At 41.7% G+C, this 26,146-nt stretch overlaps 1 protein-coding gene across 1 annotated transcript; it reads right to left on the bottom strand.

Moving 5' to 3' along the window:
• Positions 1–777: 777 nt before the first annotated feature.
• Positions 778–15,681, bottom strand: LOC113938033 (ubiquitin-conjugating enzyme E2 N-like). The gene is made up of 2 exons (XM_035728969.1): positions 15,677–15,681; positions 778–1,276 (listed from the first exon to the last, which is right to left on the bottom strand). Exon 2 carries the CDS (start codon positions 1,234–1,236, stop codon positions 778–780), a length of 459 nt encoding a protein of 152 aa, XP_035584862.1. The 5' UTR covers positions 1,237–1,276; positions 15,677–15,681.
• Positions 15,682–26,146: the final 10,465 nt, after the last annotated feature.

Genomic DNA, 26,146 nt, shown 5'->3' with positions numbered 1-26,146 from the left:
GATGTTGAGCACTTTTTCATGTGTCTGTTGGCCATTTGGATGTCTTCTTTGGAAAAATGTCTGTTCATGTCTTCTGCCCATTTTTTTTTTTAGAATAACAAGAAATATTTTACTAAAACATAAGGTTTACAGAAGTTTCCAGACAAGCCATACAAAATGGTCACAAGCTTTTTCTTGAAGGAAGGATTCTACACTTGACAGTAAGTCACAATGTTATTAGTGATGGCTGTGATATTTGTTTAATGTTCCCATTTTGGTTCAAACAATCAAGCTTGTCCATTTATAGCATCTAAATAAATTTAGACTTGGCTAGAGAGCATATTCTAAAGAACTGGTTAGCTGCTTTTAACCAATGCAATTAGATCACCATAAAAAGGGGGAAAGGAGCCCATAAAATTAAAATAAAACCACCTCTCCCCCTCAAAAAAAGTAATAAAAAAAACACCTACACCCCTGCAGCTAACCCTGACAACTACCTTCATTCACAGTGCTTTATATTCAAACCATGATGGGGAAATGAATAAAAGCAGAGAAGGGCCACTGCTTTTAAACGTTTCACAACAATCCGGATGGTACTTCTAGCCTCTGCTCATGCTTTACAACAGTGAATCAGGACAAGACATAGGTTTGCTAATGTGCATTTAATCACCAAAGGACTGAAGATGTCTGGGCTTTTATTCTGTAATGTTTCTAAGACTGTGTCCATTAAATGCAAACAAAAAAGGAAGAAGTCTTGGCAGAACAGGAGAAGAAGAGAACTTGATGATCAGATCGATTTTAAATACTATTCATGGCATATAGCCTAGTCCACGCTCTAGCTGTTTCTATGGTTTGGGCTTCGTTGGTCTTCCACTGCTCTGCTATATCATTTGCTAATGGATCATCTGGATTGGGAGCACTTAACAAAGCCTGGATTGATAGCAGAACTGTGTGGATCTGCAGTGCTGGGGACCACTTATCTTTCAAAATATCTGAATATATTCTTCCCAACTTGTCTACATTAGGATGATAAATTTTGGTCATGAAACGTACTTTAGGGGCTGCCATCGGGTATTCTCCTGGTAGGAATAGTTCAAGCTTAAAAGTCCCTCCCTCAAAGGGGGAATCCTGGGGGCCAGCAACGACCACATGAAAATAATGGGCGTTGCTCTCATCTGGTTCTGCTTTAATGCCAGGAACTGGTTCTGCCAGCAAACGCTGGGTTTCCTTGATAATCCTGCGGGGCAGCCCGGCCATCTTGTCAGATCCCGAGTTCGGCCTCTGGTCTCGACTCTGGCTCCGCTCGCCTCACGCACGAGTGGAAGTCCAGGGCTCCACTTCCAGGGGCTCTTCTGCCCATTTCTTGATTGGATTATTTGTTCTTTGGGTGTTGAGTTTGATAAGTTCTTTATAGATTTTGGATACTAGCCCTTTTTCTGATGTGTCATTTGCAAATACTTTCTCCCATTCTGTCGGTTGTCTTTTCGTTTTGCTGACTGTTTCTTTTGCTGTGCAAAAGCTTTTTATCTTGATGAAATCCCAATAGTTCATTTTTGCCCTTGCTTCCCTTGCCTTTGGCGATGTTTCTAGGAAGAATTTGCTGCAGCTGAGGTTGAACAGGTTGCTGCCTGTGTTCTCCTTTAGGATTTTGATGCACTCCTGTCTCACGTTTAGGTCTTTCAACCATTTGGAGTCTATTTTTGTGTGTGGTGTAAGGAAACGGTCCAGTTTCATTCTTCTGCATGTGGCTGTCCAATTTTCCCAACACCATTTGTTGGAGAGACTGTCTTTTTTCCATTGGACATTCTTTCCCGTTTTGTCAAAGATTAGTTGACCATAGAGTTGAGGGTCCATTTCTGGGCTCTCTATTCTGTTCCATTGATCGATGTGTCTGTTTTTGTGCCAGTACCATACTGTCTTGATGATGACAGCTTTCTAATAGAGCTGGAAGTCTGCAATTGTGATGCCGCCAGCTTTGCTTTTCTTTTTCAACATTCCTCTGGCTATTCGAGGTCTCTTCTGGTTCCATACAGATTTTAGGATTATTTGTTCCATTTCTTTGAAAAGAGTGGATGGTATTTTGATGGGGATTGCATTGAATGTGTAGATTGCTCTAGGTAGCATTGACATCTTCACGTTTGTTCTTCCAATCCATGAACATGGAACATTTTTCCATTTCTTTGTGTCTTCCTCAATTTCTTTCATGAGTATTTTATAGTTTTCTGAATATAGATCCTTTGCCTCTTTGATTAGATTTATTCCTAGGTATCTTATGGTTTTGGGTGCAATTGTAAATGGGATCGACTCCTTAATTTGTCTCTCTTCTGTCTTGTTGTTGGTGTATAGGAATGCCACTGATTTCATATCCTGCCACTTGACTGAATTCCTGTATGAGTTCTAGCAGTTTTGGGGTGGAGTCTTTTGGGTTTTCCACATAAAGTATCATATCATCTGCAAAGAGTGAGAGTTTGACTTCCTCTTTGCCGATTTGGATGCCTTTGATTTCTTTTTGTTGTCTGATTGCTGTGGCTAGGACTTCTAATACTATGTTGAATAGCAGTGGTGATAGTGGACATCCCTGCCACGTTCCTGACCTTAGGGGGAAAGCTCTCAGCTTTTCCCCATTGAGAATGATATTCGCTCATTGATAGCATTTTTAAGTTCTGTCAATTCAGCTTTCATTTCTGCCCTTAGAGACTCTATGTTGCCATTAATTGATTTCTCTATTCTAGCCATTGTCTTCACAGTTGCTAGCCTGAATTCCATCTCTGACATCTTGGTTATATCTGCATCCATTTGTAAATCTGAGGCATAAGTCATAATCTCTGAGTCTTTTCTATTTTGGGGGTTCCTCCTCCTAGTCATTCTGTTGATGGGTGTTTGAGGGAATGTATAGAGTCCAAATTATTGACCAGAACCCAAGCAAGATGTACCTGTTTTCTTGGGACCTTAGTGTTGCTGGCCTCTTATTTTCCCAGCCTGTCTTCTAGGGGAGGGGCCTGCCATGCTGTTACTCAGGCAACCCTGTTTGGGCGGAGTTGCCCTGCCCCCCTGTGGTGGGGGATGGGCTCAGTGGGAACCAGTTTTTGGGGGCTTTTGTTCTCTGGGGGCTCTCCCTGGCAGCTTTCCGTGTCTCTTCCATGAGTCAGAGCAGAAGAGACCGTTTCCAACCCTCTGCCTCAGAGCAGAGAGACCGCAGTCTGTTCTTCAGTGAGCTCTCCAGGCCACACTGTCTCCGTTTCTGTCCGTGCTGCTATAAACTGCAGCGGCCTGGGTTGTGCGCCCCTCTGCAGCGCCTCCAGTCCTGCCTCCATGTCGGGGCATGTCTCTGCCCTTTGTGCTTCTAAAACTGCCAGCTGCTCCCGGTTTGCAGGCATGACCCCCGCTGCTCCAGGTTTCCACCCTGGGGGCTGCCCTAAAGTCCTTTCCCCGCCATGATCTGTGAGACTGTGCCCCGTCCCCAGCGCGCAAGGCTGTCGCTCACCAGCAGTGCAGGATTCCCATGGGCAGGCTCCCTCCCGTTGCCGTTCATCCTCTGATATCTGCCTGTGGAATCCAAGCTCCCCGCTTCATACCTCAAAACCTACCGCCTGTGATATTCTGTTTGTAGAGATCCAATCTTCTTACATCGCAGGCTGATTTCATGGGTGCTCAGAGTGGTCTGATAGATATCCAGCTCAATTCCGGGGACCAGCTGAAATAGGGTCCCCTACTCCTCTGCCATCTTTTCTTCTCCCCCCCCAACCATTTTAAAATGAATAGTTCAATGGTATGAAGTGCATTCACATTGTTGTGCAACCGTCACTGCCATCCATCTCCAGAACTCTTTTTGTCTTACAAAACTAAAAGGCTATATACATCAAACAATTCCCCATTTCCCTCTCCTCTCAACCCCCAGCACCCACCACTTCACTTTCTGTCTGTGACCTAAGTACCTTATGTAAGTGGAATCATACAGGATTTGTGTGTGTGTGTGTGTGTGTGTGTGTGTGTGTGTGATTAGCTTACTGATAGCCGTACCTGCTTTTTTTTTGTTTACTATTCACATGGAATATAGTTTTCCATACTTTCACTTGCAACCTGTTTGTGTCTCTAGATTTAAAGTGAGTCTTTTGTAGATGGCATAGAGCTGGATTATGTTTTCTTTTTTAAATCCATTCTGCCAGGGGCGCCTGGGTGGCTCAGTTGTCAGCCTCTGCCTTCAGCTCAGGTCATGATCCCAGGGTCCTGGGATCAAGCCCCGCATAGGGCTCCCTGCCTGGCAGGAAACCTGCTTCTCCCTCTCCCAGTACCCCTGCTTGTGTTCCCTCTCTCACTGTCTCTCTCTCTGTCAAATAAATAAATAAAATCTTTAAAAAAATCCATTCTGCCGATCTCTGTCTTTTGATTGGAGAGCTTAGTCCCCTTACATTTAAAATAATTATGATAATGAGGGATTTACTTATGTCATTTTGTTGTATTTTATATGCCTTGTAGTTTTTTGTATCTTATTTCCTGCATTGCTGTCTTTTTTTTTATTTAGTTGATTTTTTGCACTGAAATGTTGTAATTCTTTTCATTTCCTTTTGTGTATATTCTGTAGCTATTTTCTTTGTGGTTACCATGGGGATTACATTTAACATCCTAACATGATAATGTTCCAATTGGAATTTATACCAGAATAATCCCAGTAGCATACAAAACTCCTCACCCACTTTCAGTTATTGGTGTTACAAAATTACATTTTTATACATTGTATGTCCAAAACCATAAACTAGTAATTGTTTTTTAATGCATCAATCTCTTAAATTATGTAGAAAAAAATGTAGAATTATAAACCAAAGTTATAATAGTAGTTTCTAAACTAATAGTTTTAGAAAATGTATTAGTCTCTTAAATCATGTAGAATACGAAACTTGGAGCTATAAACCAAAGCTAAAATAATACTAGCTTTTACAATTGTTCATGTATTTATCTTTACTGAGATATTTATTTCTTCATATAGCTTCAAATTACTGTCTAGTGTCCTTCCATTTCAACCTGCAGCATTCCTTTTAGCATTCTTGCAAGGCAGGTCTAGTGGTAATGAACTTTCTTAGCTTTTGTTTATCTGAGAATGTTTTAATCTCTCCCTCATTGTTGAGGGACAGTTTTGCCAGATATAGGATTCTCAGTTGACAGTTTTTTTTTCTTTCAGCACTTTTAATTTAACAGCCCACTGCCTTTTGGCCTCCAAAGTATCTGATGGGAAATCTGTTAATAATATTATTGAGCATCCCTTGTAGGTGATGCATTACTTCTCTCTTGCTGCTCTTAAGATTCTCTTGTCTTGTCTTTGAACAGCTTGATTATAATGTGTCCATAATAAGGTCTCTTTGAATTCATCCTACTTGGAGTTTGTTGAGCTTCTTGGATGTTCATATTCATGTCCTTTATCAGACTTGGAAAGTTTTGGGGCATTATTGCTTTTAGTAATCTCTCTGCCTCTTTCTCTCTTTTCTCTTTCTGGGACTCCCATAATGCATATGTTGGTCCATTTTATGGTATCCCACATGTCCTCTAAGCTCCATTCACTTTTCTTCAGTATTTTTAATCTCTGTTCTTCAGACTTGATCATTTCAATTGTCCTATCTTCAAGTTCATGCATTTTTTTCTTCTGACTGCTCTGATATACCTTTGAATCACTCTAGTGAATTTTTCATTTCAGTTATTGTACTTTTCAGTTCCAGAATTTCTTTTTAGTTTCTTTTAAGTTTTCTATCTCTTTATTGGTATTTTCATTTTGTTCATACATTATTTTCTTGACTTTCTCCTTGTTTTTTTTTTTGTTGTTGTTGTTGTTGCTGTTCTTTGAGCATTTTTAATACAGTTGTTTAAAATTTTTGTCTAGCAAGTTTGTCATCTGGTCTTTTATTTTATTTATTTATTTATTTTTAAAGATTTTATTTATTTATTTGAGAGAGAGAATGAGAGATAGAGAGCACGAGAGGGAAGAGAGTCAGAGGGAGAAGCAGAGTCCCTGCTGAGCAGGGAGCCCAATGTGGGACTCGATCCCGGGACTCCAGGATCATGACCTGAGCTGAAGGCAGTCACTTAACCAACTGAGCCACCCAGGCGCCCATGTCATCTGGTCATGTCATCTGGTCTTTCTTGCTGATGGTTTCTGTTGCTTTCTTTTTCCCTTTGAATGGCTTGTGATTTTTTTGTTACAAACTGGACATTTCAGTCTAATAATGTAGTAACTCTGGAAATCAGATTCTCCCTCTTCCTCGGGGTTGCTGATTTTTCTTTTTGTGTTTTGATTGTTGTAGGCTGTATCCATGCTGGGAATCAGCCAGAAGCATAAACTTAAGGTCTTCTCAGGTGTTTTTCAAAGCCTGCATCTTTCCCTAGTCATGCATGGTGACTTTTTTAGTTCCTTCATGTTTGTGGTTCCTTTTGAAATCCCTGGACTTTAAATGTCTGGCTCTCAGAAAGGGGAAAAGGAAAGGAGAGAAATGAAGGGGATAAAAAGAGGGGAAAAAAGGGGTACTGGCCCTCGAATTCCCCTGGGAGTTGCTTCAGCTGGAGGGGGAAGGGCTTGCAAGATTGTGAGGAAAAGTGCAACAAGGGCCACCGGCCTGTGTTTCTGCATCTCCAAGATCAGCAGCAACAATGAGCAGTCAGGACACAGATACTCAATTTTTGGAGGACAGTGTCCTTATTGCCTACCCTGGTTCCCAAAAGTTGACTGAAGCTGTATGCCATATGACTGAGAGTGGGGAGGTGGGGATGGGGGGAGGGCTACCATGTTGGGAGCTGATATTGACTAAAGTTAACTGCAATAGGCATTAAAATCTTCCTCTGGAAGTTGTAGGCCTTGAAACAGACTCCAAACTTCCAAAATATTTACATCAGTGCAATTTTGCCAGTGCAATTACTGCCTAGATCGGGGACAGGTTCCTGGTGCTTCCTACTCTGCTATCTTCCCAGAATCCTTTATTCTCTTGTTTGGATTCTTGTCCTCCAAACGTGGAGGATGAGTTTCTCATTGGATTATAACTCTGGCTTTTCTGCTGCCTGTCTTTGGTGCCAACATGACACCTGTCCCCTGAGTCTCATGATGTATGTTGATAATCTCTCTTCTCGCACATCCTCCCAAGGGGATCTGAGGTTCAATGTCAATATGGAGTCAGAATGCGAGACTCAGGAGCCTAAAATGAGCTCCCTTGGTATGAGAACATTTTAATTGCTCACAGGTAAAAAAAAAAATTTTTACCTGGTCGTGTACTTCCTTTGGCACATGTGTGCCCAAAATGACTGAACTCACACTTGTTCGATTTCTGCTGGTCCTTTGAGACTCAGCCAAAATTTACCTCCTTATCTAAGCCTGATAGGACCCACTCATAGGCAGTCTATCTAATCTTTTGACTGTATTTCCATGGAATGGCAAATAATAATCTTATCTAATACTTATTTGGTACCTAATAAGTAAATGATATTGTCTTGTGTACTGGGATTCAAATATAGGCTTGTCTGACTCCTGAACCTGGGTGTTTGACCATTTCATGGTTTGGCCTCTCCAGAGATGTTCCTCTAACAATATTTAGCACATAGTATTGTGTGGGAAAGACTGCCAGTTTCCAGCAAAATTCATTTTCCTCTTTTTCCTGGGAACATGGCTGACCAGCTGGAAATTGTTTCCCAATCTGTTTTATAGCTAGGTGTAGCTAAATAACTAAGCATTCACTGATGGAATGTGAGAAATACCTATGTCATTCCTTAAAAGAAAATTCCTTTCCTATGACTTCCATTCTGTACCTCCTGTGTCTGCAACCCAGTTTCACCATGCAGACCAGGATAATGACCTAGGGATAGTGGAAGAAAAAAAGGAAGGGACCTGGATTTCTGAATGTAAGAGAAGAGCCACCTGCCAATCCTGGGTCTGTTAATGAGAGAGAAATGAACTTCCATTTTCTCAAAGCCACTGTATTTGGAGGCCTATTTGTCACAGCAGCTAAAATGTCACCCTAAATAATTTGCATATAGATGACCTGTTTCTTTCCTATGAGTCAGGGAAGTCCTTGATTCATCTCTCCATATATTTGGCCTGGCACAGTGGCTGGGGCATAGCAAGTACTCCAGAATGAATGCTCTTGTTAAACAAGTGATTGAATAAATTGTTACTTCTTATATTATTGTTAAAATGCCTATGAGAAATGTATGAGCATTGAGACTTGAAACATGTGTATCTGAAAAGGGAGAAAGGACTGGTCCTTGGCAAGAACTGGGACCAGGATGCAAGACTGACAGCATTCTTGTTGCACCAGAGGGAGGGATGTAGTTTGATTTCAGTTGATTTCATACGGTTGCCATAAGTATGTTTGCAAGTGCTATGAAAACTTGGCCAGCAGGGTCCTATGAATACCATTTAGTAAACTACCATGTCACCATGGTAAACCACAGGATGCTGCAGAGTGACTTCCTAGCTCTTTTCTCCAACACATTCCCTCAGTTGAGAAGCATCCAGCTTTAAATTTGGGAAGGCAGGAGATGGCAGTGGTACTGTCCATCAGTATCATCTGTCGCCATCTTTGAGCTGCCAGCATGACAGCTGGGGAAGAGCAGGATCAGGTTGACTGGCAGAATGTTTTACATCTAATGAGTTTGTGCACAATAATAGTATAATAAATAAGGCTCTAGAGGAACTCGGTTATCACTTGCATTCCAAAAGTGAGATATGGCCTTACCAGAAGCTCACAGAGCCATCTGTCATCAAATATTAGTCTTTGTGTCAATGGCTGGACTGGTCTGAGGAAATGGAAAACATCAGTGCGGTAAGGCAAATGACGACACCATGTCGTTCAAAAAGATTTAAAGGGAGCTACCGTAAGGAGCCAGAGATTTCCAGATGATTCTGAAATAAATATACAGAACCACTACCAGAAGCAGTTCGACTTGAAATCTTGGCTGCTGAATGCTAATGAGTGTTTCCACTGGATGAGTTCAGTTTCTGTCACTCGGGCTAAGTTCTTGAGTAATATAATCCTTATCTGCTTGGATTTGGGGCTGGAATTATTGCAATCTTCTTTAATGTGTTTTTGCCAGTTTGATACATCGAAATCTGATCGTCACTGAAGCACTCTGCCGATGACACAGCCGTAGTGACAGGAATATTGAAAGTGGACGAAAGCTTGAGAACTGGATAAAAGCTGTTAGGATTCATAGTTGTTTGTTTTCCACATTTTTTCTTGAGGAAAAAGAGGAGGGAACTCATGAGCTGTCACCAATAGAGAATTGGGCCCTAAACAAATCTAGTCAGTCAATGACACAATCAAATGCTGAGAGTAGCAAACCACATGATGATGAGAGAAGTCTGGGAAGACACAGTGGCAAATGACCATTTGAAAAGGAAGTGCAATTAGAAAAGCAATTCACCAAGATGAAAGAAAGGTTCAAGGTTAGCCAAATCCCAGTGGCAGCAAATGTCAGGTCTTTTAGCCAGGACTGGCCTTGATAGGATTTATGCCAGGAGAAGTGTGATTTCCCACTGTTGTTGAAAAACCCTGCATAGGCTTCTGTTGGGAGTTACAGGGATTGGTCCTGGGGACAGACTTCATTGAGGTTGATTTTGGTCATTCAAACTCAACAGAATTCGCCCCTGAATTTGGTTTCCCTGTTCAGAACAATCCTTCCCAAGTGTATTCCAGGACCAGTACTGGTAAATATTTATAGTAGATATGGTAGGATGGCGCTCAGCAACCATTCCAGCTCCTTGTGGTATGCTCGCTATACTGCAGAGCCTGAAAAGCTAACAATTACACTTTCTAGATCCCCTTGAAGGTGGAGTTCTTTGTGATTTAGGCAGGTCCTACCAATCAGATGTATAGGATTTGGACATCGGCTTCTTTATAGTGGCTGGAATTGGGGAGTTGGTGTCTAATGGGCACAGAGTTTCAGTTGTATAAGATGAAAAGAGTTCTGGAGATGGATGGCAGTGATAGCTGCACAACAATGCGAAAGTCCTCAATGTTACTGAACTGTACCCTGAAAAATGGTTAAGATGGTAAATTTTATGTTATGTGTGTTTTACCTGAATTAAAAAAACCTTAAAAAATCATTCCACTCTTGTGCACATATAAAAACGCAAATATCAAACAATTAAATATGTCAGTGCTTTCCTAAAACTCCTTCACGTACAGAATGTGCATCTTCTAAATCACATTTTTATTCAGAGTTGCTGATATCGAGGATTCTCCCTGTTTTCTTTCTCTGTGCCATGAAGCGTGTTGGCAGTGTAGCATTTAAGAGTGCTCCTCTAGAGTCCCCATAATTTCATCCAAGTGGCTGACAACTGGCATTCTGCATGTTGGTTCATCAGCACAGGCAACGACGCCTATGCCCCGAGTGTTGACTGGGCAGCACAACACATGCCAATTGCAGAGTTGTTCAAATGTGAAGAAAAAAAAAAAGAAACAATGAAATATTTTTCCTGACTGTTATTAGCTGATGGGCTGAATGAGCTTAAGATGAGAGTGCAAAATACTCTCTCTAGATGGAAATCTTTTCCTTTGTTTAAAACCTTTAAATGGCTTCCAAACACTGATTAACAGAAGAAAGTCCAAACTCCTTAGCATGGGAAACAAAGCTCTTCATGACTCTTTTCTTTAAAAAATTATAGAAAAACCAAGGAAAGATGGCGGAGGAGTAGGGGACCCTATTTCAACTGGTCCCTGGAATTAAGCTGGATATCTACCAGACCACTCTGAGCACCCACGAAACCAGCCTGAGATGTAAGAAGATCTGGATCTCTACAAACAAAATATTGCAGGCGGTTGGTTTCGAGGTACGAAGTGGGGAGCCCTGATTCCGCCAGCAGATATCGGAAGATAAATGGCAGCAGGGAGGGGGGTGCCTGGCCGTGGGGAATCCTACACCGCCAGTGAGTGACAGCATCGCGCGCTGGTGATGGGGCACAGACTGGCAGACTGGTAGCGTGGAGAAAGGACTTTAGGGCAGCCCCCAGGGCAGAAACCGGGAGTGAGGGGGGTCGCGCCTGCGAACTGGGAGCAGCTGGTAGTTTCAGAAGCACAAAGGGCAGAGATGTGCCCCGACCTAGAGGCAGGACTGGGAGCGCTGCTGAGGGGCGCACAACCCAGGCCGCTGCAGTTTATAGCAGCACGGACAGAAACGGAGACAGTGTGGCCTGGAGAGCTCACTGAAGAACAGACTGCGGTCTCTCTGCTCTGAGGCAGAGGGTTGGAAACGGTCTCTTCTGCTCTGACTTGCGGAGGAGGCACGGAAAGCTGCCAGGGAAAGCTGCCAGAGAACAAAAGCCCCCGAAACTGATTCCCGCTGAGCCCATCCCCCGCCACAGGGGGGCAGGGCAACTCCGCCCAAACAGGGTTGCCTGAGTAACAGCATGGCAGGCCCCTCCCCCAGAAGACAGGCTGGGAAAATAAGAGGCCAGCAACACTAAGGTCCCAAGAAAACAAGTGCATCTTGCTTGGGTTCTGGTCAACAATTTGGACTCTATACATTCCCTCAAACACCCATCAACAGAATGACTAGGAGGAGGAACCCCCAAAATAGAAAAGACTCAGAGATTATGACTTATGCCTCAGATTTACAAATGGATGCAGATATAACCAAGATGTCGGAGATGGAATTCAGGCTAGCAATTGTGAAGGCAATGGCTAGAATGGAGAAATCAATTAAGGGCAACATAGAGTCTCTAAGGGCAGAAATGAAAGCTGAATTGACAGAACTTAAAAATGCTATCAATGGAGGTTCCTCAAACAGTTGAAATTAGAGCGACCATTCGATCCAGCAATTGCACTACTGGGTAATTACCCCAAAGATACAAATGTAGGGACCCGAAGGGGTACATGCACCCCAATGTTTATAGCAGCAATGTCCACAATAGCCAAACTGTGGAAAGAGCCAAGATGTCCATCGACAGATGAATGGATAAAGAAGATGTGGTATATATACACAATGGAATATTATGCAGCCATCAAAAGGAATGAGATCTTGCCATTTGCAACGACGTGGATGGAACTGGAGGGTGTTATGCTGAGTGAAATAAGTCAATCAGAGAAAGACATGTATCATATGACCTCACTGATATGAGGAATTCTTAATCTCAGGAACAAACTGAGGGTTGCTGGAGTGGTCGGGGGTGGGAGGGATGGGTGGCTGGGTGATAGACATTGGGGAGGGTATGTGCTACGGCGAGTGCTGTGAACTGTGCAAGACTGTTGAATCACAGATCTGTACTTCTGAAACAAATAACGCAACATATGTTAAGGGAAAAAAAACAAGAAGAAGATAGCAGGAAGGGAAGAATGAAGGGGGGGAAATCGGAGGGGGAGATGACCATGAGAGACTATGGACTCTGAAAAACAAACTGAGGGTTCTAGAGGGGACGGGGGTGGGGGGATGGGTTATCCTGGTGATGGGTATTAAAGAGGGCACATTCTGCATGGAGCACTGGGTGTTATGAACAAACAATGAATCATGGAACACTACACCAAAACAAATGATATAATATATGGTGATTAACATAACAATAAAAAATTTAAAAAAATGCTATCAGTGGGATCCAATCCAATCTAGATAATCTAACAGCTAGGGTAAGTGAGGCAGAAGAACAAATAAGCGACCTGGAAGACAATATAATAGATACAAAGGGAAAAGAGGAGGCCAAGGAAAAACAACTCAGAATCCATGAAAATAGAATCAGAGAAATAAGTGACACCATGAAGCGTTCCAATGTGGGAATAATTGGAATCCCGGAGGGAGTGGAGAGAGAGAGAGGACTAGAAGATGTATTTGAGCAAATCGTAGCTGAGAACTTCCCTAATCTGGGGAATGAAACAAATATTCGCGTCCTAGAGGCAGAGAGGACCCCTCCCAAGACCAAGGAAAACAGGCCAACACCCCGGCATGTAATAATAAAACTCGCAAATCTTGGAACCAAGGAAACCATCTTAAGGGCAGTTAGGGGGAAGAGATTCCTTACGTACAGAGGGAGGAACATCAGAACAACGTCAGACCTATCCACAGAAACCTGGCAAGCCAGAAAGGCCTGGCGAGACATATTCAGGGTACTAAACGAGAAGAACATGCAGCCAAGAATGCTTTATCTGGCAAGGCTGTCATTTAGAATGGATGGAGAGAGGCAGAGCTTCCAAGACTGGCAGAAACTAAAAGAATATGTGACCACTGAGCCGGCCCTGCAAGAAATATTGAGGGGGGGTTCTATAAAAGGAGAAAGACCCCAAGAGTGATATACAACAGAAATTTACAGGAAAGATCTATAAAAACAACGTCTTCACAGGCAACATGATGACAATTAATTCATATCTTTCAATAATCACTCTCAACATGAAAGGCCTAAATGCTCCCATAAAACGGCACAGGGTTGCAGATTGGATAAAAAGACAGGACCCATCCATATGCTGCCTACAAGAGACTCATTTTGAGCCTAAAGATACATCCAGACTGAAAGTGAAGGGATGGAGATCCATCTTCCATGCCAGCGGACCTCAAAAGAAAGCTGGGGTAGCAATTCTTATATCAGGCAAATTAGATTGTAAACTAAAGTCTGCAGTTAGAGACACAGAAGGACACTATATCATTCTTAAAGGGTCTATCCAACAAGAAGGTCTAACAATTGTAAATATCTATGCCCCCAACATGGGAGCAGCCATCTACAGAAGCCAACTGTTAACCAAAATAAAGAGTCATATTGGTAACAATACGTTAATTGTAGGAGACCTCAATACTCCACTCTCAGCAATGGACAGATCATCTAAGCAGAAAATCAACAAGGAAACAAGAGCTTTGAATGATACACTGGACCAGATGGATCGCATAGATATATACAGAACATTCCACCCTAAAACAACAGAATACTCATTCTTCTCAAGCGCACATGGAACTTTCTCCAGAATAGACCCCATACTGGGTCACAAATCAGGTCTCAACCGATACCAAAATACTGAGATTATTCCCTGCATATTCTCCGACCACAATGCTTTAAAACTGGAACTCAATCACAAGAAAAAACTTGGCAGAAATTCAAACACTTGGAAGCTAAAGACCACTCTGCTCAAGAATGTTTGGGTCAACCAGGAAATCAAAGAAGAACTTAAACAATTCATGGAAATCAATGAGAACAAAAACACATCGGTCCAAAACCTATGGGATACTGCAAAGGCGGTCCTAAGGGGGAAATACATAGCCATCCAAGCCTCACTCAAAGAAATAGAAAAATCCCGAATTCACCAACTAACTCTACACCTTAAAGAACTAGAGAAAAAGCAACAAACGATGCCTAAGCCACGCATTAGAAGAGAAACAATTAAAATTAGAGCAGAGATCAATGAATTAGAACCCAGAAACACAGTAGATCAGATCAACGAAACTAGAACTTGGTTCTTTGAAAGAATTAATAAGATCGATAAACCACTGGCCAGACTTATCCAAAAGAAAAGAGAAAGGACCCAAATTAATAAAATTATGAATGAAAGGGGAGAGATCACGACTAACACCAACGAAATAGAAACAATTATTAGAAATTATTATCAACAACTATATGCCAATCTGGATGAAATGGAGGCCTTCCTGGAAACCTATAAGCTGCCAAGACTGAAACAGGCAGAAATTGACAACCTGAATAGGCCAATAACCAGTAACGAGATGGAGGCAGTGATCAAAAACCTCCCAAAAAACAAGAGTCCAGGGACTGATGGATTCCCTGGGGAATTCTACCAAACATTCAAAGAAGAAATAGTACCTATTCTCCTGAAGCTGTTTCAAAAAATAGAAACAGAAGGAAAACTTCCAAACTCATTCTATGAGGCCAGCGTTACCTTAATCCCCAAACCAGGCAAAGACCCCATCAAAAAGGAGAATTTCAGACTGATATCCCTGATGAATAAGGATTCCAAAATCCTAGCTAATAGGATCCAACAATACATTAAAAGGATCATCCACCATGACCAGGTGGGACTTATCCCCGGGATGCAAGGGTGGTTCAACATTCGCAAACTAATCAATGTGATAGAACACATTAAGAAGAGGACGGAGAAGAACCATATGGTCCTCTCGATTGATGCAGAAAAAGCATTTGACAAAATGCAACATCCTTTCCTGATTAAAACTCTTCAGAGTATAGGGATAGAGGGAACATTCCTCAAGTTCATAAAATCCATCTATGAAAAACCCACAGCGAATAACATCCTCAATGGGGAAAAGCTGAGAGCCTTTCCCTTAAGATCAGGAACACGTCAAGGATGCTCACTCTCGCCACTATTGTTCAACATAGTACTAGAAGTCCTAGCAACAGCAATCAGACAACAAAAAGAAATGAAAGGTATTCAAATTGGCAAAGAAGAAGTCAAACTCTCTCTTTTTGCAGACGACATGATACTTTATGTGGAAAACCCAAAAGACTCCACCCCCAAATTACTAGAACTCATACAGCAATTCAGTAATGTGGCAGGATACAAAATCAATGCACAGAAATCAGTTGCTTTCTTATACACTAACAACGCAACTGTAGAAAGAGAAATTAGAGAAACGATTCCATTTACAACAGCACCAAAAACCATAAGATATCTCGGAATAAACCTAACCAAAGAGGTAAAGGATCTATACTCTAGGAACTACAGAACACTCATGAAAGAAATTGAAGAAGACACAAAAAGATGGAAAAATATTCCATGCTCACAGATCGGAAGAATAAACATTGTTAACATGTCTATGCTACCCAGAGCAATCTATACCTTCAATGCCATCCCGATCAAAATTCCAGTGACATTTTTCAAAGTGCTGGAACAAACAATCCTAAAATTTGTATGGAATCAGCAAAGACCCTGAATCGCAAGGAAATGTTGAAACAGAAAAACAAAGCTGGAGGCATCATGTTGCCCGATTTCAAGCTACATTACAAAGCAGTGATCACCAAGACAGCATGGTACTGGCACAAAAACAGACCTATAGACCAATGGAACAGAATAGAGAACCCAGATATGGGCCCTCAACTCTATGGTCAAATAATCTTTGACAAAGCAGGAAAAAACATGCAATGGAAAAAGGACAGTCTCTTCAATAAATGGTGCTGGGAAAATTGGACAGCCACATGCAGAAGAATGAAACTCGACCATTCTCTAACACCATACACAAAGATAGACTCAAAAGGGCTGAAAGACCTCAATGTGACACAGGAATACATCAAAATCCTAGAGGAGAACATAGGCAGTAACCTCTTTGACATCAGCCACAGCAACTTCTTTCAAGATACATCTCCAAAAGCTAGTGAAACAAAAGCAAAAATGAACTTTTGAGACTTCATCAAGATAAAACACTTCTGCACAGCAAAGGAAACGGTCAACAAAACAAAGAGGCAACACACAGAATGGGAGAAGGTATTTGCAAATGACACTACAGATAAAGGGCTGGTATCCAAGATCTATAAAGAACTTCTCAAACTCAACACCCAAAAAACAAATAATCAAGTCAAAAAATGGGCAGAAGTTATGAAAAGACACTTCTCTGAAGAAGACGTGCAAAAGGCTAACAGACACATGAAAAAATGTTCATCATCATTAGCCATCAGGGAAATTCAAATCAAAACCACATTGAGATACCACCTTACACCAGTTAGAATGGCAAAAATGGACAGGGCAAGAAACCACAAATGTTGGAGAGGTTGTGGAGAAAGGGGAACCCTCTTACACTGTTGGTGGGAATGCAAGTTGGTACAGCCACTTTGGAAAACAGTGTGGAGGTTCCTCAAAAATTTAAAAATAGAGCTACCCCATGACCCAGCAATTGCACTCCTGGGTGTTTACCCCAAAGACACAGATGTAGTGAAAAGAAGGGCCATATGCACCCCAATGTTCATAGCAGCAATGTCTGCAATAGCCAAACTGTGGAAAGAGCCGAGATGCCCTTCAACAGATGAATGGATCAAGAAGATGTGGTCCATAAATACAATGCAATATTACTCAGCTGTCAGAAAGGATGAGTACCCAACTTTTACATCAACATGGATGGGACTGGAGGAGATTATGCTAAGTGAATAAGTCAAGCAGAGAAAGTCAATTACCATACGGTTTTACTTATTTGTGGAACATAAGGAATAGCATGGAGGACATTAGGAGAAGGAAGGGAAAAATGGGGAGGGGGGATTGGTTAGTCCATTGATAGGTATTAAGAAGGACACGTACTGCAAAAAAAAAAAAAAAGGACACGTACTGCATGGAGCCCTGGGTGTTATAGGAAAACAATGGATCGTGAATCACCACATCAAAATCTAATGATGTATTGTATGGTGACTAACATAACATAATACAATTAAAAAAAAAATAAAATGTTTAGGTGATGCCTGGGTGGCTCAGTCGTTAAGTGTCTGCCTTTGGCTCAGATCATGATCCCGGGGTCCTGGGATCGAATTCCGCATCAGGCTCCTTGCTCAGTGGGAGCCTGCTTCTCCCTCTGGCTGCCGCTCTCCCTGCTTGTGCTGTCTCTCTCTCTGACAAATAAATAAAATCTTTAAGAAAATGGTTAAGATGGTAAATTTTATGTTGTGTATTTTACCACAGTTTTTTTAAGTGCTATTAAATTTTAAAAAATTTACTTTCATCCAAATTGGAGTCTTTACAGTCCTTACAGCCCAGATGATACTCTGATAAAAAGTGTGCAACATGATCAGATAGGTCTGGGAAATACTTTATATTATACCTCAGTGCATATAAGCTTCTTCAATTCTCAGAGAGGAGCTTCAATAAAGATACCTTTGTTTTCCCCTGTTTTCATGGAGCAGTTTGGTCACTACTGTTCAACAGTGATCAAGGAGCCAAAGATTTTTTTTTGAAACATTGTCGCCTCTCTTGTGCCCTGTTCCTGCAGTTGCTGGCCTACAGGAAATTCCACTGACCACAGTTCCTGATCCCTGTCTGTGGCAAACTGTTCGTTCAGTGGCCCCCACAATGAGCCTCTCCCTCTGGTCTTTGAATCCGACCTGGCCCTATGACCTGCACAGAACTGACACAGTGCCAGTTCTAGACCTAAGGCTTATGAAGTTCTGGAAGCTTCCATGTTCACACTTCAAGGGGAACCAGCTGCTGTGTAAGAAATCTAACTTCTCTGAGACCACCATGCTGTGAGGCAGCCCAAGCCAACCACATGAGAAGATCTGAGGAGCAGAACCAAGGAACCTGGCAACAGCAAGTCATTCCATTCAGCTTTCAACCCTTTGAGCACAGGAGGTGATGCTACATGAAGCAGAGATTAGCAGCCTGCCCTAAGTGCAAATTAGAAGCAAACAAGCAATTGTTACTTTAAGCCTCCATGTTTCAGGCTGGTTTATTTATGCAACAAGAGATGTGCAAAACAGTATGTTTTCCATCTGACTGGGTGGGGTCTTGAGCAGACCAGTGGGGGCTTCTGATATCTTCCTTCTCCCTTTCATCTTTGGTATCCCTTTTCCCCGATGTTCTACATTCTTCAGCCTGCATCTCTGAAAAATAAGGACATCTCCTACCTAATCATAGTACTACTGTCATATTTAAGACAATCAACATTTAACTCAACAATGCCATTCAACATACAATCCACATTTGAATTTTGCTATCTGTGCCCAAATAAATTCTTATAGCAAGTTTTTTAAGCTGCAGAAACTACCTGATGCTTACTCACTGCATTTGGTTTTTATAGACATGATGAATTCTTGAAATAACTGAAGAAAAAGATCATAACTAGAAATTCCAGTGTGATTATTATCTGGGCAGCTCTTTGCTCCTCTCAGAATGGAGAGCAACACTTGTTCTACCCTTGTCATAGGTCCTAAGTTTTAATAGGTGTTATCATTTGTGGTGAATCCTATTCTAAACTAGTCCTTTCTAGTTTATAAAGTGCTTTCACGTATATTATTTTCATTTATGGTCATACATAAAAACCTACTGTCCTTGGTATTTGGTATAGTGGCTTCTTTATGGGTCTTATGCCTGTTCTTATTTTATTTCTTAGTGGATCATTTCTTTCTCTCCATAGTGATTCCAAGCTGTGCATTTCCCTTATGGGAACCCCTACCCCCTTCATGTTTACTTTACTATACCTTTTTTGAGTAGAGACAAATCACTCTGGGTGATGCTTAGAAAGAGTGAGACCTGGTGGTTGGGAAGAAAAGAGGAAGGAAGAACAGTTTTTTCAAAGTGGTATCAAGAGAGTGAAAGTAAATAAACCCAGGGCCTTCCCACCTCTGTTGGTGAAAGATATGGTAACACATCTCCAGACACAGGGAGGAGTCCAGAAAACAAGAATCTATTAACCCTAGTCATGGCACTGAACAGAAGTATCTTTCTTGCACGAAGAACCAGACATACACTCTTATAATTCTTCTTGGTTTATGCATTATCAAGCCCAACGCCAAATAAATTCACAAGCTTCTTATTGATACTGCATGGAAGGATCCTGAAGGTTCCTGGTGAGCTTCTACCGCCTTTACATTATGTGGGGGAGTTATTATTTTATTCTAATAGATGCCAGAATGTGTACAAGGACTTTGGAAGGTTTCTTCGTGATCTTGGTTCTCTAGGTGGAGTCCCTTTCTTGTGAGTCCCATACCTGCAGGAAAAGGGACCGTGACCTTTGGTTTGGACAGTTCTCCTCCACCCTCCATCCCAGGAAACCATCAGAAAACAGAATGCTACAGGAACCCCGCAGACTATCCCTAGGACTGTGGAAGTCAGATGTAAATGTTTACCTATTTCTTCCTAAGGAAACAGCTCTGCAAGACCTGAAGAATGGCTTTAGAGAGAGAAAAGAAGGCAAAAGGACAGATTGCAGGCTCCATCTTCTGTGTGGCCTCAGGGGAAGAACCATTGATTAAAACAGAAGGTCAACATCGTCCCTGCTGGGCAAACTTGAGATCCTTGAAGAGCCTCTCAGCCCAGTAGGACTCTCAAGCCCGGCTTTGAGTGGGCAGAAAGAGACTCGGCGATTCTCCGTCTGAGGCCAGTCTTGGCCTGAACTCATCTTTAAATACAGAGCGTTTAGATCTTTATGCTGCCTGTGCAGCCCTTGTCAGGAAAGCATTTGTCACAGATCCTAGTTTTGTAATTTCCTGAAGAAGCCTAAGTCACCCTGAGCCTCTATTTGCAGAAAGAGGCCCACACAAGTCCAGAGTAGCACACTGGGTCCTGTTTGCACAGCTTATTTACAAGGCTTTTCAAGACCATTCCTGGCGCCTCCATTTGTCCAGCACACCAGTCCCTTTTTCTAGGACAGCAGAAAGCTTAATCCTGAAATTGTAAATAGATGTCAAATCTTATTATAGCTTCAGTTTGGGATCATGGTCCTATTCCCCCATCCTAGTGATTATGAACAGAGATTCCGAGGTGGTTGCATTGTCATTGAGGGAATGGAGTTGGGGGGTGCTCCCTGGCCTGTGAATGACAGACCACAAGGTCAGGGAGAAGCTCCCTCCACCTTCATCTCCACCCACTAGACCTCAATCCCTGGCTCCCAACCTTTTCCACATAAGACTATTCTGCTAGGGCTTCCCAGAGCTATTCCCTTCGAACCCCCACATCCTCACTTGTCAGGTGAGACTCAACAAGTAGAAATTCAACATCCCAAGAAGAGTGCTCTGAAACAGAATCAGGTGTAGGCTGGGAACCAGGAGAGACAGCAAACAGAAATTATTTTTGGTCTCACTGGTGTTAAATTAATTAAACAAGGAGGCCACTCAGTGAGGTGGCTTTAATGCCTTAGTAACCTAAGTAAGCAAACCAAAACCTAAGCCTGTAAATCTCTCAAAGTTTACAAATTAAAACTTAAGGTCAACCAATTACAGCAAACTAGACTTTTCCAAATAAGGCAACCACTCAAGCTTCAGCCAATCAAATAATTTCTCTGCTTTGCTTCTGCCTCTTCTCTATGCAAGTCCTTCCCTACCTCCTGTACATGGACTGTTCCTAACCACTTCCTGTTTGGTGCTCCCTGATTCAAATCAATTTTTGCTCAAATTAACTTATAATTTTTTTAAAGATTTTAAAGTAATCTCTACACCCAACGTGGGGCTTGAACTTACAACCCTGAGATCAAGAGTTGCATGATCCCCTGACTGAGCCAGCCAGGCACCCCACAAATTAACTTATAATTTTTAATATTCCTCACTTTATCTCCAAACACAGTTCACTGTGGATTTTCTGTGAACATAGAACTCTCTACTTGGAGGTTTTCCTGCAGGTTCTGGTTTACCTGAACACCCAGATCTGGACAAACCTAGAGCTGTTTGAGCCTGCCCCCTTAAGCATAAGATGCTTCCCTTTCCTGCTGCCTGCCTGTGTCCACTGGAAAACTGGCTGGCTTGTTAAGCAGTGCGGCTCTGACCTCCCACCCTACTCCTTAGAACATTGATTCCCAAACTTGAGTGGCATCAGAATCATCAGAATCTCCTGGAGGGAGTGTTAAAACCAAGACTTCTGGGCCCCCACCCACAAAGATTCAGATCCAGAGGTCTGGGTGGGGACTGAGAACATGCGTTTCTTTTTCTTTATTCCTTCCTTCCTTCCCTCTTTCCTTCCTTCCTTTCAAAGATTTTATTTACTTATTTGACAGAGAGAGAGCACAAGTGGGGGAGGGGCAGAGGGAGAGGGAGAAGCAGACTCCCTGCTGAGTGGGAAGCCCTATGCAGGGCTCAATCCCAGGACCCTGAGATCATGACCTGAGTCAAAGGCAGACCCTTAACAGGCTGAGCCACCCAGGTGCCTGAGAATATGCATTTCTTTCTTTTTTTTTTTAAAGATTTTTATTTATTTATTTAACAGAGAGAGAGAGAGAGAGAGAGCACAAGTAGGCAGAGCGGCAGGCAGAGGGAGAGGGAGAAGCAGGCTCTCTGCCGAGCAGGGAGCCCGATGCAAGACCCTGGGATCATGACCTGAGCCGAAGGCAGCCGCTTAACCGACTGAGCCACCCAGGCGCCCCTGAGAATATGCATTTCTTACAAGTTTCCAGGAGATGCTGTTACTGCTGGTCTGGGTGACCACACTTTGAGAACTTTTCCCTAAAATCTCTGTGGCATCAATTACCCTCTCTCACCCTGTTTTCTTTGCACATCCTTGCATTTTGGACAAACCATGTCTCCAAACTATGTGACATGGTAGAAAATCCCTTTTTTTCCTGAGTTCATTAGACAAGTATTTTCTGAACTGACCCCTGGTGGAAGATGGAAAAGAATAGAAGAGCCAACTCAGGTGCTAAAAGGCTGCCTTCCATGTACAGCTACCACTCAGAGTCAAGCTTTGAGTTGGTTCTCAATTAAAGGTAATTACAGGTGAATAGAAGCAAAAGAATTTCATAAGTAATGGAGAATTTAAACTTCACTGGCTAGTTCAACTGCCTTTTGAACCCATCTTATGAATCATTTATCTTTCAAAGTCCATTTACAAATTGGTTGTTTTTACCGTCAGAAAGCATTTTCCCATACAAACAGTACTCTACATAATAGTTAGGAAGGTGTTCAGATGAGCCTATAGAAGCTTATTCATTCCATTATGTGGCCAAAAATATTCATTGTATCCAAAAACAAAAGGTAGGAAGCCATTTTACATTTTGTTCTAAATTTCATAAGATATTTAAACATATAGAACACATCAAAAGTCTCTTTTTAATAACTATTTTACAATGTGTTATACAACAAATAATTAAGACAAAATTAAATGAGATAAAATTTCATTTTACATGAAATGTTAGTGCTGAAGGAAAGGACACCTCCACTTTTATTGTAACAAGATGGGATGCTCCGTGGATATCCCAGTGGAGCATTTGGGGCAATTTCAAGAGCTTTAGACATAGACAATACTGGTTCTTTATTAGACCTGGTTTCATTTCTGAACATATAAGCTTCCAGGGCACTTTGGAGAAGTAGCTGATTCTAGTGCTGGGGCATGGAAAGTCCAAGAAGAGCTGGGAACAACTTCTTGTGCTAGAAAGAAAGGACTGACTCTAAAAATCATGGAAATATATCAAAAGGATGCAGGAACTATCGTGAAGAGGACCAGATTTGAGACAATTTGACCATCAAAGTAATTACTGACAATAATAGATTATAACCCATAAAGAAGAATCTACCATTCCATGGTTACTATATACACACTGCATATATATATGTGTGTGTGTGAATGTAAGCATACATATGCATATGTAAAATTTAGATATTAGAATGTCAATTAATAGTGTAAACTTCATATAGAAAGTATATATACACATACATTATTAATATATTATGTATATATGTGTGTGCCTATATATAGTACATATTAGCTGGCATTCTACTATAAAAAGAGCTTTCCTTCTCTCCCAATTATTTCTCCATAGAATGACAACTAATAAATATAGAAGAAATGAGGCAGTTAGAAATATCACCGTTTTGCAGTCATCATCATATTAATAGTGATGCAAGAATCATCAATGGATGCTATATCTATTCTCAAATTACTAATTAGTTACAAAGAGAAAATAGTAACTTTACAGTGGAGAAACTTGAGATCAGTATTTACATCACCAACAATGGGACACATTGACCTCTGATGCACCAAGAATGCAGTGTGAATTCTGGGCTATTCCTCCCAAAATGTGTAGTCCAAAACTCATCATGAGGAAAAATCAGACAAGCCCACACTAAGGCGCATCCTGTGGAAGGACTAGCCTGTATTTCCAAAAAATGTAAAGGTTGAGAAAGACAAAGAAAGAATTAGGAACTGTCCCAGAATTATGTCCCATCCTGGAAAAAGTCTGCCATGGAGGACATTATTAGGACTGAGGGCAAAATTTGAATGATGAATGTTTAGTTAATAATAATATTGAATCCAAACCAAGTGCTCATTGATAGATGAATAGATAAGAAGATTGATATATATACATACAATGGAACAATACTCGGTCATAAAAGAATGAAATCTTGCCATTTGCAACAACATGGATGGACCTAAAGGGCACTATGCTAACTGAAATAAGTCAGACAGAAAAAGACAAATACCATGCAATTTCACTTATATGTGCAATCTAAAAAACAAAACAAAAGAATAAAGAACCAAAAAACAGATTCTTAAATACAAAGAATGAACTGTTGCTGCCAGAGAGGAGGTGGGTGGGTGAGTGAGTGAAATAGGTAAAGGGGATTAGGAGGTACAAACTTTCAGTTATAAAATAAGTAAGTCAAGAATATGAAAACCACAACATCAGAGATAAAGTCATTAATGTTGTAATAAAATTGTACGGCGACAGACAGTGATTATACTTATCATAGTGAACACTGAGTAAATGTATAGAATTGTCAGATCACTATGCTGTACATCTGAAATTAATATAACATTGCATGTTGGGGCACCTGGGTGGCTCAGTCGTTAAGCGTCTGCCTTCGGCTCAGGTCATGATCCCAGGGTCCTGGGATCGAGCCCTGCATCAGGCTCTCTGCTCAGTGGGAAGCCTGCTTCTCCCTCTCCCACTCCCCCTGCTTGTGTTCCCTCTCTCGCTGTGTGTGTGTCTCTCTCTGTCAAATAAATAAATAAAATAATAAAATCTTAAAAAAAATAAAAAATATAACATTGCATGTTGACTATACTTCCATAATAAAAATACTGTGTTGATAGTTTTCCTGATTTTGATCACGTCTAAGTGAATTTCTTTGTTTTTAGGAAAAGCACTCAGATCTCAAGGGGTAAAGGAACATGATATCTGTACTCAAATGGATCAGAAAAAAAGTGCATGTGAGGGAGAGGAAGAGAGAAAGAATACTAAAACGTATGTGGCAAAATATGGGCCAGTCATGAATCTGAATAAAGAGTAAATGGGATTCTTTGTACTATTTTTGAAACTTTTCTGAGAGTTTGAGGTTATTTCAAAATGAAACAAGTTTTTAAAAACATAGGTTTTCTTGTTTTCTGATACTGGGCACCACTAACTCTTATTTGTGCTCAGAGGTCACTGTCGGGATCATCTTCTCACTCCCAAATGGAATAAACGTTATAAGGGGTTTTATTTAGATGGCAAAGCAATTTTTTTGCCTCCCCCTGGGGCATTGTTTGTACTTTCTGTCTTGAATCTTTCTAATTTTGGGTGCACACTCTTGTCTAGAACCTCAGGATTTCTTTCTCTTGGTCCCAAAGAGGGTCTTGGGCCTGGAGTAGAAAGGAAGTCTTAACAAATGGAGGGTTAGTGCTCAGACTTCACGTTCTGTTTACGCCGCCCAGAGACACCCCCTGGTCTGACCTCTGGGCACTGCCAAGGTCCAATCCATTGGCCAATTAACATTGTTCAGGACTGTTAGAATCCAGAGGTTGAGGAAACCAAAGAGGGGAATGGGGAAACGTGGACTCTAAACTAGTATTAGTAGAAAAGTGAGCAGCCCTCATCCGAAGGAAGGCTCTGGCTTTACTTCTGTTCTCAGAAGATCTGTGGTACAAAGAGGGAATGGAGATGGGGTGTGTCACACTTGGCCAGCTGCAGCTTGTCAGTTGGCTTACATACCAACCCTGCCAGCTTGCCACCAGCCAAGCAGCTGAGCAGGAGTAAAAGCAGGCAGAGAAGGAAGGGAGAGTAGTGGTGGCAATTGGTCCTCACTGTGGCAACAGCTTGCATCCAAGTTAGACTGGTCCTGGCTACGCAGTTGTTATCCATGGAAACTGTTTTCTCTCTGGATCAAGTCAAATGGACCCCATGGGGATGCTCCTAGCTCTTAGAGGACCTCTTGGCCATCCATCTTAGGCTACTATGCCAATTCTGGGTCTCCAAAGAACAATGGTTCCACCTTCCTACACTGTTGGTGGGAATGCAAGCTGGTGCTGCCACTCTGGAAAACAGTATGGAGGTTCCTCAAAAAGTTAAAACTAGAGCTACCCTATATCCCAGCAATTGCACTACTGGGTATTTACCCCAAAGATACAAATGTAGTTATCCAAAGGGGCACGTGCATCCCAATGTTTATAGCAGCAATGTCCACAATAGCCAAACTATGGAAAGAGCCTAGATGATGGACAGATGAATGGATAAAGAAGATGGATGTGGTATACACACACACACACACACACACACACACACACACACACACACACAGGAATATTATGCAGCCATCAAAAAATGAAATTTTGCCATTTGCAATGATGTGGATGGAACTAGAGGGTATTAAGCTAAG

The sequence above is a fragment of the Zalophus californianus genome, chromosome 8 (genome assembly GCF_009762305.2).
Source record: "Zalophus californianus isolate mZalCal1 chromosome 8, mZalCal1.pri.v2, whole genome shotgun sequence".
NCBI classification, from domain to species: Eukaryota; Metazoa; Chordata; class Mammalia; order Carnivora; family Otariidae; genus Zalophus; species Zalophus californianus.
The sequence above is the reverse complement of the archived record's forward strand: the minus strand, read 5'-3'. Positions and strand labels throughout refer to the sequence as shown.

What these genes read in the sequence shown, in the direction of transcription:
- LOC113938033 (XM_035728969.1), bottom strand. Translation starts at nt 1,236, where the DNA reads ATGGCCGGGCTGCCCCGCAGGATTATCAAGGAAACCCAGCGTTTGCTG.